Below are 17,212 nucleotides of genomic sequence, written 5' to 3'. Positions count from 1 at the left end.
GTCAGCTTCTCAAACCCTGCTAAAACATGTTTAGCATTTTAGTTGATCCGATAAGATTATGCAGGATTACTTACTGAGCCGTGTAGCTCATACCCGTTTATTTACATTTTCTTTCATATCCTCACCAGTGATCGCCATTGCAACAGGGCTTCTTTATTTTTGGGAGAAACACATATACCTTTTGTGTACATAAACTATATAGAAGTTCTGTATTTTGTATCAACCAACAGGTTGTACTGCACTTATTTTAATATATGAAAGTTTGACTGCTTTTGGCTACCTGTTACCCATGTATGAGGTTGCGTGCTATTGTGGGCGGTAGTCGGCAATAGCACGGCCGTGTCACGGATCCGGATCCGGGGCGTGACATATATTACTGAAATAGTTGCCAAATGTGATATCTAGTACCATAATAGTCTAGATAAAGGCAAAAACATAACATAAATTAGGGGTGCAATTGAACCGAGCTGAGTCGAGTAGCTAGAGGCTCGAGCTCGACTCGATTCAAAATACTCGAGCTCGAAACTCAACTCGAAATCGATCGAGCCTTAATAATCCAAGCTCAAACTCAACTCGATCAAAAAAAGGAACACTCGAGATCAATTAGACTCGACTATAATATCAGCCGAGCCATACTCGAGCTTGAGTTCGAGCTCAAATTTGAGCCTTAGTGATAATTAAAAAAAATATAGTTAAAAGTTAGGAGTTAGGTCAGATTAAAAAATATATAAATATTATATTTTAAAATATTAAATTACTAATATATATTATAAATAAGATATAATATTATTAAAAAAATATATACTCGACTAGGCTCATGAGCCATTGAGTCGAGTATTTTGCTACTCGAGCATGACTCGAAAAACTAGTTGAGCTACTCGAGCTCGGTAATAGTCGAGTTGAGCCGAGCTTGGACCCAAGTCAAGCTCGAGCTGCTCGGCTTATTTGTACCCCTACCATACATTGGGAAGACCATTGGCTGCCAAGAAACATGAATTATACATAAAGGGCAAGTAAATCAGCAAGGCTTAAACATGTTTTTCCAGGTCATAGATTCAAAGATTGTGTTTGACTAAGAACTTATGCACTACGCACATGTGCAAGTGACTATGATGACCTCAAAAACAAAAAGACGGAATGTTTTGACTGATTATTTGTCATATGGCATCTTATAAGTCTAGAATCACCAAGCCGAAGTGGTACTCCAGAATAGAATAGTTAGGACCAATAGGTCAAGAACTAAAATATTATTTATTTTGCCTGCTTTGATCAACTAGCATTTAATGCAAAATAGTGTCAAATAAAGGCATAACAAAAATATGAAAAAGTTTGCAGAAATGAGAAACCAAGGTATCAGGTACAACCACTCAAATCCCACAGTTGATATAACCCAGTTTGTTGTCTAAGAATAAGGTGAGATATCAGAGCTAATGGTGGAGAAAGAAAACATTATAGGTACAGATCAATATCTTCAATATGCATTAAAGCACCATTCAAAGCCATTAAAGACTTGCCAAGAGGAACCATTTGCTGATTCACAAGTATTTCATCCTTAACAGAATCATTAAGCTGCATATAGCTTAAGCATATGTTAGCTGACAGAAATAAGAAAGATATCATCTATGCCTACAAATTTAACGAATGTCTAACAGAAGCTTGTACCTTCATGCGAGATAATGAAGCAACTATACTAGGAAAATTTTGATTAATTTCTTGCATTGACTGTAGAGGGTCTGATGCATGCACTATCCTTTGTGCTGTTTGATGTCCTAAACCTGCAGAAAAGATAACCAAACTGGTCAAAAGTGGGCATAAAAGATCTTCAACTAAAACTCAAACCGACCAAGCACCGATAAGATGCTGTATACAGCTATTATCATGCACCAATCATCACAACCAATACCCTTCAATTCCCAAAAGTTTCAGCATGTCTGATATTGTTGATGATAATAAATAATCTCTGAAAGCCATTACTCAGTAGTAACCTCTGGCTTGCGTTCCTGCAGTTGCAAAGATAAAGTAAAACAGAATGTAAGAATAGAATAAATTACAAGGTTAAGTCTCATCTACATGTGAGGCTTTGGGAACAAACCAAGATTTTGGAAAATATAAATCCTCTAACTTCTTGACTGAGATCCTCGGTCCTAGGATCTTCTACAGTAACACCTGCAATACAGACATAATTATATGAATCTTTTCTTGATGCATAAAGGAAGCAAGATTTTCAAAAAATAATAAAAATACAAAAGAAAAAGCTCCATTTCTTAATGGCTGGCATGATAATAGCCAGTGTTGTCCATGCACATATGCACACAGACAGACAAGTGTGCATGCATGTGCTAAGGCACGTCTGTGCATGTCGTCTATACGGAATATACATTAATACATGCATACACACGTACGTGCGCACATATCTGCGTATGCACATAGGCCCATCGCAGGTATAAGCACACCTATCAAATAATGCATGCATGCATGGAGCTCTTTCAGATGCATTAGTTGCATGGCACAGGATTCATAGTCTCAAGCTGGTCAGTCTGGGGATAGAGACACCACTTCCCACAGGGCAGAGCTTTGCCTAAATGTCACTGCAAGACAGTGGGTTCCAAGTGGGCTGTCCATGGTGTTTGGCTGACCAAAAATCAAGACTGCTAACAATTTTTGAGCAATAACTAAAGAGTAAAAGTGGCATGTCCTGAATTCTTCTAAATATATTTTCTTCATACTATAAGATAAAATTATTTTTTTGCAAAATAATTCTCAAAAGTTAATCACCTATTACACACCTGCAACTTCTAGGCCATTAGATCATTTCAACATATTAAAGCAGCATCAAACAGACTTAAACAACTAGGGGAAACCATTCAATTAGAGATTGTTTATTCTGTGGCTTTGTTAATGGCAGCTTTTAGGCTTAAATAATAACAATTTAACATAGACCATGATCAGATTTTACTAAGAGATGCTACAGCATTTAAATTTCTAGTATTCTCTGAAATTGCCATCACTTTGGTGAATTAAAGCTTCACATACACCAATTCATACTGACACCCATTAGTGTACTTATTCCATAATATATATTATGACTTCAATGGAAGTGCAGCATTTTCGCTAGTTAGTAGAAATCAAAATTCTACTGTGACTTATGGGTGAATTAAAAAGTGTATTTAAAACACAACCATTCTAAATAAAGCGAATAAAGAAATGATAGAGTTCAAATGTGATAAGCAACAAGGTCAAGGCACTGTTTCTTGAGAGTTTTGCAGAAACTTAAGCACAACATATATGAGAAGTGAGCAATCCAACGACATCAGCTAAAATGCAATCCAAAGGAAAGCCTGACCCAAAAAAAAAAATGATTGGTCTAAAGTGGCACATCAGTTGGAGCAGCAGGTTGAACTGGTGCATAAAAGAGCACAAATTAAAGTATATCTATCATCAAGTCAGCAAGCAGATATACAAGAAAAAACCTATGAAACTTCAATGTCATAAAAAAAAGTCAGTTGTTGCGAATTTTGGATAACACTAATAAGGAAGGAAAAAGCCAACATTTGAAAATTAGGCATATAGCATTTTGCTGAAAGTTCTGCAATGACTTTTCTTTACTATGCTATCATCCATAGCTTTGTACTCCATGCTCTTCAAAGCAAGTTCCACACCCTACCCACCCCAACTACATCTGAAGAACCAACAGCACTACAATAGCTGCTCACTGCTTGACATCCAGAAGGCAATACAGGTCTCACTACGTATTTAATTTTTCCCTAAGAACAACAGAAAACACATTTAAACAAAAAATAAAAAGAACAGGGCAGCAAAGTTCTGACAGTGGATCTAGAAAGAGAGTAAATATAATGGCTAAGAGCAGACAAACTGAAAAAAGTTACCAACATAATAAAGGAAACTGTATGTTAAGTTGTTTTCATTTCGTGAGAATGAAATGACTAATAAAAAATAAGTTTCAAGTCCACATAATGGCAAATCTGAAGGTTGGGCCTCAAACTAATAGATAAGAATGCCGTAATTATTATACTAAAAAGGCATTGCAAGATACGATATATGATATCTATGAGTAAACAAAAGGAGAACAAATCGAGAGTAAAAAGAACATTTCGAGTCAGTACAACCCAGTAACAGGCAGAACCAGCTGGTGCTGGTCCTGTCCTGGTTGGAACTAGTCAGCATAGAATCGTACCAACCAGGTTGCAACTTCTTGGCAAAGACCCAGGTACCAAGGGCATCCCAGGTACTGGTGCCTCACTGGTCCAATCAAGGAAGCCTGGCTTGCTTCCTTGGTTCATGCTTTGACTACCCATTTCAGCTCAAACATTGATTTCATGTCCTTGATCAAACATGCATCAAAAAATTTCTATTTCCTCATCAGTACTTCTTTCCCTCTCTATTTCCATTGACTAACATGCTTTGACTACCCTCCACCCCTATCTCTTCCTCATCAGTACTTCTTTCCCTCTCTATTTCCCATAAATTTCTATGAGTTAGTCATCCTATGCAGTCACTTCAACCAAACAAACATCAAAAGTTTCATTTAATCAAGTAATTGTAAATCTTCCATGATATCACCAGATGTGCTACATTTCATTAAAATTTGACGTAGAAAACTAATGAGCATGTTAAGGACACATCAATGGAACAACCAGTGAGTTTAAATTTTATTGAGTGATCATATCTCATGCAAGGAAAGAGATTGGTTTTGCAGTTTTTTCTTAACAATGTGTATGTGCCAACATTGTTAATTGCAATATGCCATCTTATTCTGAGACAGGAATGTGTTCACTGCTGTTCATATAAAATAAATAATGGCTCATTAGTTAATACCTTTTTTTTGATGCTTCCACCAAGGTAACATGAAACTCTTTAAAGCATTCTGGTCCAAGAGCTCCATATAGAATAGCAACTGGACTGGTAATACATGAACCAAAACATATGAGATCAAAATCAAAAAGTTCAGGCTACTCAGCAGATCCCACAGCTCTGATGAAATCCAAATAAACATATAACCTCACTATATAACAAGGAAGCAAAAAAGATCAACAAGAGTTGCAATAACAGAAATAGAAATACAACAAAGACACAGAAAAGGTGGATATGACTTACAGTTTGGCTGAAGTGTCAAGCCATGAAAGAAGTTCCATAACATTAAACAGTAGTCCACTACCAGTATCTACCCAGCAGCAACTTTCTCCAGGGCTTCCCGGGTTTCTGCTTATGAGAAAAGGCTCTGCCTTGACTCTTGAAATTGGCTCTGACGAGTCTCCCATAACATGCTCTGAGTTAGTTTCATCATCAGAAGGATAAGAAGATAAGGAATCCTCCGCCCACTGCCAATAGAGCCACTAGTCTAGGAGATGCTGACCGAAGCATAAGAGAAAATACAAAAACTGATCCCAAGGGTTCACTTGGAAGAGAGTGCCCATCATGGACAATTTTGTGAATGCAGCATTTGGTTGTCAAATATCTGGTTCCAGCCAGAGATCAGTAAACTCCCAAAACAGGTTTTTCCATTCTTTATAGAGCAATTCTCTGTTGATATATGTCGTAATAATTCTTTAGTAACCTATCAAACTGAAGTGCTCCTTAACCAAAGAACATACAAACTTAAAAAACAAATAACAAGCAAACTAGTACTTCAATGCCAACAATGCGTCATACACCAGTGCCAACAATGCAAGTATAAACTGAAAGCAAACACAAAAATTATCATGCAAGAGAACAACACAGTCACTGATTTCTCAGTTACTCATACCTTTACTTACCACCAACAGACAGTTCTTGGCTAGGGCAAGCATCCAGATTCCATCAGGCAAGCCTACTTTTTGAATTTCTTTGGAATTTCATTTGTTCAGGCAGGGGAAAAGAAAACCTTAGTCCCCTACATTTGATAAGTTAACTGTTACACTCGTACCGGCAGATTTCCCAAGTTTTCTTCCTAAAATAAAGGGCTATTCTCGATGCCAGATTCTCACTAACACCATTTGCAATCAGAGATGCATAAGTTCAGTTCCAACTCCTTGACTTTCTTTACAAAATCAGAAAAACTCCATCTTGTAGGCAAGATGAAGTTTATCGTTGGCGACACAACTTACAGTTAAGAGAGGAAAACATCAATAGAGGATCAAATAAAAGTAGCATATGAATTTTATAACTACATAATGGAGGGCAGGCCAATCGCTCCCTAATAATAAAAGAAGATCAAGTATGTTTGTATCCAGCGAGCTCCAATCCTTTCTTCCAAATAAAAAATCAACAAGATCTTGACAATGTCATGAATTCAATTATTTAGCGAAAAAAGAACAAAGAACAGATCAAAGTAACATTCAAGATTTACACATCTAATCAGATACCTCACTTTCCAAATTACGAAATTTCATCTTGCATATTATATCCAAAAGGAATCTAGAAAAGTAACGCATTAATGTAAAAAAGATTCAAGAAGAAAGCCACCAGGCTTCCAACAGCAACGGAGTGCCGGTCCACTTAGCCCGGAGCGAAACCTGGATGGTCTTCGGCCGACGGTTCTCGGCGCAACACAAGTCTCCGGCGAAGCTTAGGACGAGGAGGAGAGAGTTCAAGAACGCCACAGAAACCCTAGAACGGCGACGGAGCTCCATGGCCGGATGAATCTTGGGAAAGAAAGCTCCCACACGCGTGGAGAAATCCGATCTTAGATTCGATGTAAGGTAGATATCATCGAGGTTTCTTCGCGAGAAAACAATCGAAATCTAGGGTTAGAGATTTTTTTATCCTTCCGTCTCCACCGACCGGAGGGCGTGCGGAGTTCAGCATTCTAAAGCATCTCATCGATCATAACGGTCATTATTTTTTATATTTCTGTTATTAGACATATGAGGCAATGCAAAGGATCTAAAATTGCTATGGCAGTCACCATAAAATTAAAACAATTAACAGCCGTTATTTTGAAGAATAATAATGTATGAATAAAAGAGGGAGTTGTACAATTTAGTGTATATAAATATTTATATATATCCTTTCTAAAAATAAATCAAGATTATGTTGAGTGCTCTCTATATTTTATCAAACCAGTGATCATATCTACATAACCATTAACAACCATCCATACCATCTTTCAGTGAGATGCACATGAAGTAGTTTAGTCAGTTGTTATTCTTCAATTTGCAATCCCCTTTTGTTCCCTCAATTTTTGTCATTTAACATATGACTAATTTCTACGGTCATCTTTTGTTCAACAACAATTTTTCATCAATATAATACAATCTCTTTTATATGAAAAAGGAGCGGAAAGTGAAGTTTTATTCCAGATTTTTTTTTATAATAATAGCAAAATTAAGGTTATAATTATTTTTTTGAATAAAACTATAAGAAGTTGGTCACTAGGGATAACTTTGTTTCAAGTAAATCCAATATCTAGTATAGGAAGAGAAAGTGACCTCATTGCTCACTAATTATTGATGTAATCTAAATCGGTATTCCTATTAGTTCCTACAAAGGATAATTAAGTTTGGAGACAAGATTTTGTAATTTTTTTAAGTAAGACAAAAATACAAAAATTGGAAACAAAAAGATTATTCATTTCTTTACTTTTTTGTAGAACTTTCGTACACAATAAAAGTGAATAAGAAAAGTGATGTATTCAGCTTTGGCATAGTAATATTAGAAGTATTAATGGGAAGGCATCCTGGCGATCTTGTCTCCTCTCTATCATCATCAGACGCCCAGCAGATGTTATTCAATGATGTGGTAGATCAATGTATCTCACCTCCTACACCTTATATGGTAAAAGAAGTGTTGTTGCTGGCTATTATAGCATTTTCATGTATGCGTGTTATACCACAAATATGGCCAACCATGCAAAGGATATCTCACTCATTCATAAGTGGCAGCATTCCAACTATTCACGAGCTATTCAACTCAATAAAATTATGTCAATTAGTGGAATTTTTAACATAGGTTTAGGGCTTAAAAGCTACAAAAATCTTATGTAGCCCTTTCATGTCGCATGGTATAAGTTATAGTAATTCTTCTATTACTTGACTCTATCAAATGTTTAATTCTTCTATTACTTCACTCTATCAAATGTTTATCCCCAGAATCTATCACGATAACATGCAATCATGAGCTATAAACATCTCAACTTGATAATAAGAGTCGGGAACTTAGCATATGAGATGGATCTGAACCATGCAAAGGGAGGAATATTAAATAGATAGAACTGTACTCCTTCAAACTGAGCCGTAGAGTTAGCATCTGATTTTGGGAAGACTCTTGGGTGGGTTCTATGTTATTGTCTACCCTCTTCGAGGATCTTTACTGCAAGCTGTGATGCGTAATTCTTCGGTTGCCTCGCAATGGAGTTGGAGAAACCTGAGATGGTACAATAGGCTGCGCTCTCCGCTCTCCCTTCCCGAATCAAGTCAAGTTGGAACACTCGAGGCCCTTCCTTCTTCAATCAAACACTCTAGAATTATAGTTTTGTTAGTGTGGAAACTCTATAATTATATCCACAAACTGATATAAATGTGCATTCATGCATTTGTTTATTTATATAAGATGCGATATATAATCTGCTAAACCTTGTATTTTTTCCAACTCGACAATCATTGGGGACTACCAGTCAGAAAACACCTCACCGAGACCTAAGGACATACTTGATCTGTCATTTGTCACACTAAAGGTTCCTTTTGCAAATATACTCTTGGAAATTGATTGGGAATTGTTAGGAGAAAAACCCAAAGTCATATATCCACAGAGGCGCTCGGCCGAAGAGCGCCGACCGAAAAGCTGCTCGGCCAAGAAGTGCCGACTGGAAAGCCACTCGGCCGAAGAGCGCCGACCGGAAAGCTGCTCGGCCAAAGGATGCCGACCAGGAAGGCACTCGACTAGAGGGCGTCGACCAGAGCGCGCGCCAAGAGGTGCCCCACCCAAAGCTGCTCGGTTAGAAAGTGCCGACCAAGACAGCGCCAAGGCGCTCTGCTAGAAGGTGCTCGCCTAAAGGGCGCCGACCAGGAGTACTTGAAGCAACCCCGCCACAGGGCGCCCCATTGGGCGACCAGCTCGGCTCGGCACTCTTGCCGAGCCGATGCCTTAACCAAATGTTTAACCTCCGCCTAAAGTCCAAGGGACTGACAACTCCTACGGCTTTGCGACCTGCCACTATCTCCAAGCCATCAAGGCATAAGATCTTCGCAGGTATTCGGCACGACCTGCCATTAATGCACGAGACTCTCTCAAGTCTCCGATGCACTCAGTCATTTAATGAACACGGCCCAAGACGATCTCCGGATCACTAAACCATCAGAGCGCATGGCTCTACCTGACCGCCGGTTCATTCGGTAATAAATGCACTTACCATCCACAGACCCCAGGCCCGCTACGGCCGGCGGTTCAACCACTCCAACAGGTCCGATCGACCGTGACAACTCCCTGGTTCTGGTCTGATTCGGCCTTATTTTCCACCACGCCATTAATGGGCCAAATCGTGCCCAATTATCACATAACAGGACAAACCTCATGTCACCTCCCAGGTAACCGAATCCTCCTATAAAAGGGAACCTGGGGGGAAGAGGAAAGGGGGACCAAAAGCAAGAGAAAAAAAATCCGGAGCTGGAGAGAACCCTCCTAGACCGGGGGAAAAAGGAAGAAAACAGCACAGACACAATTGAACACAAGATTCTGTCTTCTCCACATACTCTCTCCCCTGCTCTCTCACATACTTGCCCCCTCTGACTTAGGCATCGGAGGGCCGGCGCCGGGGAGCCCGGCCACCGGCTTTTTTGCAGGACAGGACAGGACTGGACGCACCACCCCTCTTCGGACGCTCCCACGCCCCCCGGCGGAGGACGCAGCCAGCCGGCGCACCGCCGTCCGCCCCTGCAGCAGCGGAGCTCCTCCTTCCCTGGCTTCGCGGCGGCCCCCGGGTCCAATTTCCAGCAACAGTTGGCGCTAGAGGAAGGGACCGAGTTCGCTAACCATGAAGCTAAGAAGCAAAGGGGCTTCCAACGCCTCTCGACGTCCTCCACCAAGCCCAGAATTGTTCCGTTCGGAACTCACCACCCCCGGTTGAGCCAGCACCTCAAGTTCAACCGGAACAATTTGATGCCCTGGTGCAGCAAGTGCAGGCGTTGGCTACCGGCCGTCCAAAGTTTGCAACCCAGGGGCATCCCAGCAGCACCGCCTCCCCCGGCTCCAGTTCAACCGGAGCCCCCTACAAGCGGGCTTCCTCTTCGAGGTCAGGACTCTCAAGTCCAGGCCTCCCTCTGGAGAGAGCACCCAGTCAGAGATCACGGAGGCTGGCCACAGCCTTCAGAAGCCGAGTCGGTTCCAGGGCAACCTGCACCCAGAGGAACCGCTGTAGCGATCCTCCAGAATGATGAACTCGACAAGAAGGTCGAAAAGCTGGAGCGCCAAATCCAGGCACTCCACGGGAGAAATCGGGACGTAACGGCGACTTCGAGTTCAATACGAAGTCGCCCTTCTCCCAGGAGATTGAAGATGAACCGGTTTCCCCTCCGGTTCAAGATGCCCCAGGTGGAGCCTTACAACGGCAAGGCAGATCCCTTTGACCACCTGGAGAGTTACCGGGTCTTAATGGCCCTACAAGGAGCCTCGGAAGCCATGATGTGCAAGGCTTTCCCGGCGACACTCCGAGGACCAGCCCGGCTTTGGTTTACCGGGCTGAAGCCAGTACTGTCTCTTCCTTTGGAGCAGCTCGGCAGACAATTTGCTGGCAACTTTGCCGCCAGCCAGCCCCAGCGGCGGACATCTGACTCCCTCCTTGATATCAAACAAAAGGAGGGAGAATCCTTCAAGGAATACTTGGACCGGTTCACCGCCGCAACATGGGAAGTCCGGGAGCTTGACCAGTCAATCGCCATGTTGGCGCTGAAGACTGGAGCCCGGTCCTACAGATTTCTCTTCTCGATTGAGAAGAATTTTCCAGCGGACCTTACAGAAATGTTCGCTCGAGCCCGGAAGTATGCCAAGGCTGAGGAAGCCGTGGCCGTCAGGCGGGGCGGGACCCGAGCAGAACCCAAGAAGAGGCGCCGTGAGGAACGCAGCCGACCCAGAAGCCCGTCTCCACGACGAGCTAATGAATCCGCCCCGCGAAAAGTCCACCCCGGTTGAGGAGGACCGCCCGCAGCAGAGGTCACTCCGCCCGAGGTTCCCACTAGCAGGCCCGTGCACCTGAGGGAGGTATGAAGAGTATACTCCCCTCAATGCTCTCGGGCTGAAATCCTCATGGAGATTGAGAGTCGGGATTGCATCCGGCTCCCCCCTCCAAAGCCAGACACCAGAATCCGGCGTGATCTCCGGAAGTATTGCCGTTTTCACCAGAGATCACGGCCATGATAACCGAGGATTGTTATCAGCTCGCGAATGGAGACGGAGCACTCATTACGCCGAGGGGTGCTTGATCGCCGTTGTACAAGGCCGCGGTGAAGGAAAGAAAGGCCAGCCGAAGGAGCAGCACAGCCTGAAGGTTCTAAGCCAACAGGCCCATCGCCAGGCGATCATCAACACTATCCGAGGAAGGACCTCGGCTGGGGAAGCCTCAGGGGAAGGAGCCTCCTCGAAGCGCCCGGCGCACCTCTGAAGCCATCTCCTTCTCAGATATGACGATCTAGAGGGAGTCGAAACTCCCCATGATGATGCCATGGTCATCTCCATGATCAATAAATAAATTTGATGTTAAAACGCATCCTGGTTGATAATGGAAGTTCGGCGAATGTTTTTGTATTTGATGGCTTATTGTAAAATGGGGATGACAAAAGAACAGCTACGGAGGATGAATGCTCCGCTAGTTGGATTCACTGGGGATTCAGTCCCAGTAGAGGGCGAGAATCGGACCTTCTGGTCACAGCCGGGCTCGCCCCTCGTGAAAGTACCGTGGGTATGAGGCTTCCTTGTGATACGCCTGCCCTCGTTACAACGCCATCCTTGGAAGGCCAGGACTCAACGCCCTCCGAGCAGCGGTCTCACTCACCACCTGCTGATGCGATTCCCACCAGCCAGGGATCGTGAAGTCCGAGGGGACCAATGGTGGCAAGGCGATGCTACCTAGCGACCCACGAGGCAAGACGACCAGCCGAGGTGCCCGCCCCAAACGACTGACCAGCCCTCAACTGAAGTTATGGAGGCACGGGTCAACCCCCAAAAGAGCGGGTGGAGCCTGGTGAGTTGTTAATTCAAGTTCCTTACGAGAGAACTTTTCCGAGCTAACCGTGCAGATCGGCTCTGGCCTTGGCGAAAACGAGAGGAGTCGCCTCGTCGACTTCCTACGGGACAATATGGATGTCTCGCCTGGTCGCCTGTAGATATGCCGGGGATAGACCCGGAGGTCATGGTCCACCGGCTTCAGGTGAAGCCGACCTGCAAGCCCGTGCGGCAAAAGAAGCGAGCGCCGCCCCTGAGCGACAACGAGCAGCAGCCGAGGAGGTCGGCAAGCTCCTTGAAGCCGGTTTCGTCCGGGAGATATCCTACCCGGAATGGCTCGCCAATGTGGTCCTCGTCAAAAAAGCTAGCGGAAAGTGGCGTATGTGCGTGGACTACACCGACCTGAATAAAGCCTGCCCGAAGGACAGCTTCCCACTTCCCCAGCATTGACCAGCTCGTGGACTCCACCTCGGGTCACGAGCTGCTGGCATTCATGGACGCCCTTTTCCGGATATATCAGATCCGCATGGCGCCAGAAGACGAGGAAAAAACAGCCTTCATCACCGACGGAGGAGACCTACTGCTCACAACAAGTGATGCCATTCGGTCTAAAAAAATGCCGGGCGACTTATCAAAGGCTGGTCAGCGGATCTTCAAAGACCAAATAGGCCGAAACATGGAGTCTACGTGGATGACATGCTGGTGAAAAGTAAAGGCGGCGCAAGACCACATAGCCGACCTCAATGAAGCATTCTCCACACTCCGAAAGTACAGATGAAGCTCAACCCAGCTAAATGTGCTATTCGGGTCACCTCCGGCAAATTCCTCGGCTTCATCATTACACAACGAGGAATCGAGGCCAATCCAGAGAAAGATCCGAGCCCTCCAAAGATGACGCCTCCCAGGACGGTCAAGGAGGTACAGCGGCTCACGGGCCGAGTGGCAGCCCTCGGAGGTTTATCTACCGCTCGCCGAGCGCTGCCTTCCATTCTTTGCAGCCCTCAAGAAGCCGAAGACTTTTTGTGGTCGGACGAGTGCCAGCAATCTTTTGAAAGAGCTCAAGCACTTGCTGGCTTCCCCCTCCCCTACTCACGAAGCCCTCAACAGGGTGAGCTCCTCTACTTGTATTTAGCTGTCTCCCCTGTAGCAGTAAGCTCGGTCCCTGGTCCGAGAGGAGGGGAAACTTCAAAAACGGTGTACTACACCAGCCGGTCTTAAGGGATCTGAGACCCGATACTCCCAGCTTGAGAAGACCGCCTACGCTTTGGTCATTCAGCTCGGAGGCTCCGACCCTACTTCCAAGCTCACACAGTGGCTGTGCTGACTGACCAGACGATCAAGCAGATCCCTGCAGAGATCAGATCGTGCGGGTCGGATCACTAAATGGGCCATTGAGCTTGGGGAGTTCGACATTGAGTACCGGCCCACGACCGGCGATCAAAGCACAAGCACTCGGCAGACTTTATAGCCGAGTGCACCATACCAGATGAGGTCGAGCCTGAACCTGAGCCACCGTTGGAGCAGACCCCCGAGTTTTACATGGGCTCTACAATGTCGATGGCTCTTCAAACTCGGGGGGTAGTGGAGCAGGATTTATTCTCACCAGCCCGGAGGGGGTGGTCGCTGAGCAGGCCCCTGCGCCTCGGTTTCCTGCTTCCAATAATATGGCGGAGTATGAAGCGCTCGTCGCCGGGCTTAAGCTAGCCAAAGAGCTTAGGAGTGAAGGACTTGAAGGCCTTCAGTGAATTCCCAGCTCGTCGTCAACCAAATTGTGGGCGACTTTGAAGCTAGAGACCCGACCATGCAGAAGTATCTCCAGAAGGTACGGGATCTCGCCTCGACCTTGGACTCTTTCCACATCCAACATATTGCCAGGTCGGAGAATCTCAGGGCGACCAGCTATCAAAGCTGGCGTCCTCTCGCATGAGCGAGCTTCCCAAAGGGGCAGTCCTGGAATATCTCCAAAAGCCCAGCACGGACGAGACCAGCAGACCCTCTGCACCGAGCTCGAGCCAAGCTGGATGGATGGACTCATCAGCTATCTGCAAGACGAAACTCTCCTGCTGATGTACGAGAGACTCGCCGAATCAAGCGCCTCGCCACCCGATGCATACTATACGAGGGAAAGCTCTATCGGAAATCCTTCACCTCTCCCCTTCTCAGATGCCTTCGCCCAACGGAAGCTAATTATGCCCTGCGCGAAGTCCACGAAGGAATTTGTGGAAACCATCTGGGAGGACGAGCCTTGGCCCATAAAATTCTGCGCCAAGGGTATTATTGGCCACACTCCAGAAGGATGCTATGGATTTCGTCAAGAGATGCGACCGGTGCCAAAGGAACGCCAACGTTCAGCGCCGGCCCTCGGCTCTTTTGACTTCTATCAGCTCCCCTTGGCCTTTTGCCCAGTGGGAATTGACATCCTCGGGCCATTTCCTCTGGCCACCGGGCAAAGGAAGTTCCTGGTCGTCCATCGACTACTCACTAAGTGGGTGGAAGCTGAGCCCCTCGCCCGGATAACCGAGCAGAAGATGCGGGATTTCGTTTGGAAGTCCATCATTGCAGATTCGGCTTCCCCGCATCCTTATCTCTGACAATGGTCGCCAGTTCGACAACATCCATTTTAGAGAGTTCTGCTCCGAGCTTGGCATTGACCACCGCTTCACCTCGGTCGCGCATCCTCAGACAAACGGAGAAACCGAGGTAACAAATCGTACATTTTGCAGGTCTCAAAACCAGGCTCGACAAATCCAAAGGACAATGGGTCGAAGACCTATACAATGTCCTGTGGCTTACCGGACTACGTTCCGCGTCCCCACCGGCGAGACTCCCTTCAACCTGACATATGGGACGGAGGCCGTCATCCACTAGAGATTGGGCTCCCCTCTCCAAGAGTCGAGCACCACGATGCTAGCTCCAACTCTTCGCAGCTCAGAGGCAACCTCGACTTGATCGAGAAACAAGGGAGGTCGCCCGAGTGCGTATGGCGAGGTACCAACAAAAGACAGCTCAGTACTACAACGCCAGGGTCAAAGTCAAATCTTTCAGACCAGGGGACCTTGTCCTAAGAAGAGCTGAAACCTTCCGACCAACTGAGCGAGGGAAGCTGGCCCCGAATTGGGAAGGACCATACCGAGTCACGCGCATTCGCCGCCCGGAGCTTATCAATTGGAGTCTCTAGATGGGACTCCCATTCCGCGGAGCTGGAGCTCTGAAAATCTCCGCGTGTACCACCAGTAGAACCCTAAGGGGTCCCTCATTATTCAACCATTAAATTTCATCTTATGAATTTCACTCTATAAATTTCATTTCACGATAAACTGATGGTTTGCGGACTTATTCCGAGCTCACCAATTTTCTTGATTATCCATGGCATCAGGTTTATTCTTCTTCCCTAACCACGGTTGGGATGCCCTGATACCTCGGGATGATGGAGTACCTGCGTGGACTCCCTGAAGATGTCCATGAGTTTATGGTGCGCTCTCCATCAGCGAGCTCGGCTCGTTCTCCTACCCTGGCCACGGTCAGGATGCCCCGAGACGTCGGGACGCCCCGGTTACCGAAGCTCGAGGCGTCGAGACATGAGTAGCGGTCCTCTCTGACCGGACGAGCTCGGCTCGTGCTCCATCGACTATTGAGTAGCGGTCCTCTCTGACCGGACGAGCTCGGCTCGTGCTCCATCGATTGAGTAGCGGTCCTCTCTGACCGGACGAGCTCGGCTCGTGCTCCATCGACTATTGAGTAGCGGTCCTCTCTGACCGGACGAGCTCGGCTCGTGCTCCATCGATTGAGTAGCGGTCCTCTCTGACCGGACGAGCTCGGCTCGTGCTCCATCGACTATTGAGTAGCGGTCCTCTCTGACCGGACGAGCTCGGCTCGTGCTCCATCGACTATTGAGTAGCGGTCCTCTCTGACCGGACGAGCTCGCTCGTGCTCCATCGATTTGAGTAGCGGTCTCTCTGACCGGACGAGCTCGGCTCGTGCTCCATCGATTGAGTAGCGGTCCTCTGACCGGACGAGCTCGGCTCGTGCTCCATCGATTATTGAGTAGCGGTCCTCTCTGACCGGACGAGCTCGGCTCGTGCTCCATCGATTATTGAGTAGCGGTCCTCTCTGACCGGACGAGCTCGGCTCGTGCTCCATCGACTATTGAGTAGCGGTCCTCTCTGACCGGACGAGCTCGGCTCGTGCTCCATCGATTTGAGTAGCGGTCCTCTCTGACCGGACGAGCTCGGCTCGTGCTCCATCGATATTTGAAGCGGTCCTCTGACCGGACGAGCTCGGCTCGTGCTCCATCTATTGACCCTCTGACCGGGAGCTCGAGCGTCGAGATGCCCGGTTCACCTCGGGATGCCCCGATACGTTGGGATGTTGTCTTTATTGGCCAAGCAAGCTCGGCTCATTCTTTACCGGCTTCAGCCAACGAGCTCGGCCCGCTATTCCATTTCTGGATTTCTCTGCCGACGTCCTCGAAAAGGAGTCCGAGCAGAGAAGCGTCCTCAGTCGCCTCGGCGCATGGACGCATACGGTACAAGGTACCCATTTATTTAATGTTTTTTACATTATCTATTCTGCTTCTGGATTTCTCTGCCGACGTCCTCGAAGAACGGAGTCCGAGCAGAGAAGCGTCCTCAGCGCCTCGGCGCATGACGCATACGGTACAAGGTACCCATTTATTTAATGTTTTTTACATTATCTACTCTGCCTCTGGATTTCTCTGCCGACGTCCTCGAAAACGGAGTCCGAGCAGAGAAGCGTCCTCAGTCGCCTCGGCGCATGAACGCATACGGTACAAGGTACCCATTTATTTAATGTTTTTTACATTATCTATCTGCTTCTGGATTTCTCTGCCGACGTCCTCGAAGAACGGAGTCCGAGCAGAGAAGCGTCTCAGTCGCCTCGGCTCATGGACGCATACGGTACAAAGGTACCCATTTATTTAATGTTTTTTTACATTATCTATGCGTTGCTATTACCATTGGTTCGAAGAACCGAGCAAATGGAGCTCGGCAAGCTAAAACTTAAGCTCAGGCCCTAGAGCCCCATATCCTCGGAACCTAAAATA

The 17,212-nt window shown here is 46.2% G+C and overlaps 1 protein-coding gene across 3 annotated transcripts in view; it reads right to left on the bottom strand.

Annotated features, from left to right (window-relative positions):
- The window catches only part of LOC103698924 (UDP-glucose:glycoprotein glucosyltransferase-like), a 193,991-nt gene that overhangs the window by 50,836 nt on the left and 125,943 nt on the right, over nt 1–17,212 (bottom strand). Inside the window, exons 3-4 of one of the 3 annotated variants that reach the window (XM_039116820.1) lie at nt 4,837–5,023; nt 3,347–3,764 (exon numbers count right to left, since the gene is read on the bottom strand). In XM_039116820.1, coding sequence (XP_038972748.1) covers nt 4,975–5,023 — 49 coding nt within the window. In that variant the 3' untranslated portion in view covers nt 3,347–3,764; nt 4,837–4,974. Of the gene's footprint in view, nt 1–2,092; nt 2,167–3,346; nt 3,765–4,835; nt 5,024–17,212 lie in introns of those variants that run through there. The other 2 variants (XM_039116802.1, XM_039116822.1) reach the window with 2 other exon arrangements.

Source organism: Phoenix dactylifera, chromosome 2, assembly GCF_009389715.1.
Source record: "Phoenix dactylifera cultivar Barhee BC4 chromosome 2, palm_55x_up_171113_PBpolish2nd_filt_p, whole genome shotgun sequence".
Lineage (NCBI taxonomy): Eukaryota > Viridiplantae > Streptophyta > Magnoliopsida > Arecales > Arecaceae > Phoenix > Phoenix dactylifera.
Note: the sequence above shows the minus strand (reverse complement) of the source record. Positions and strands in the feature narration are given on the sequence as shown.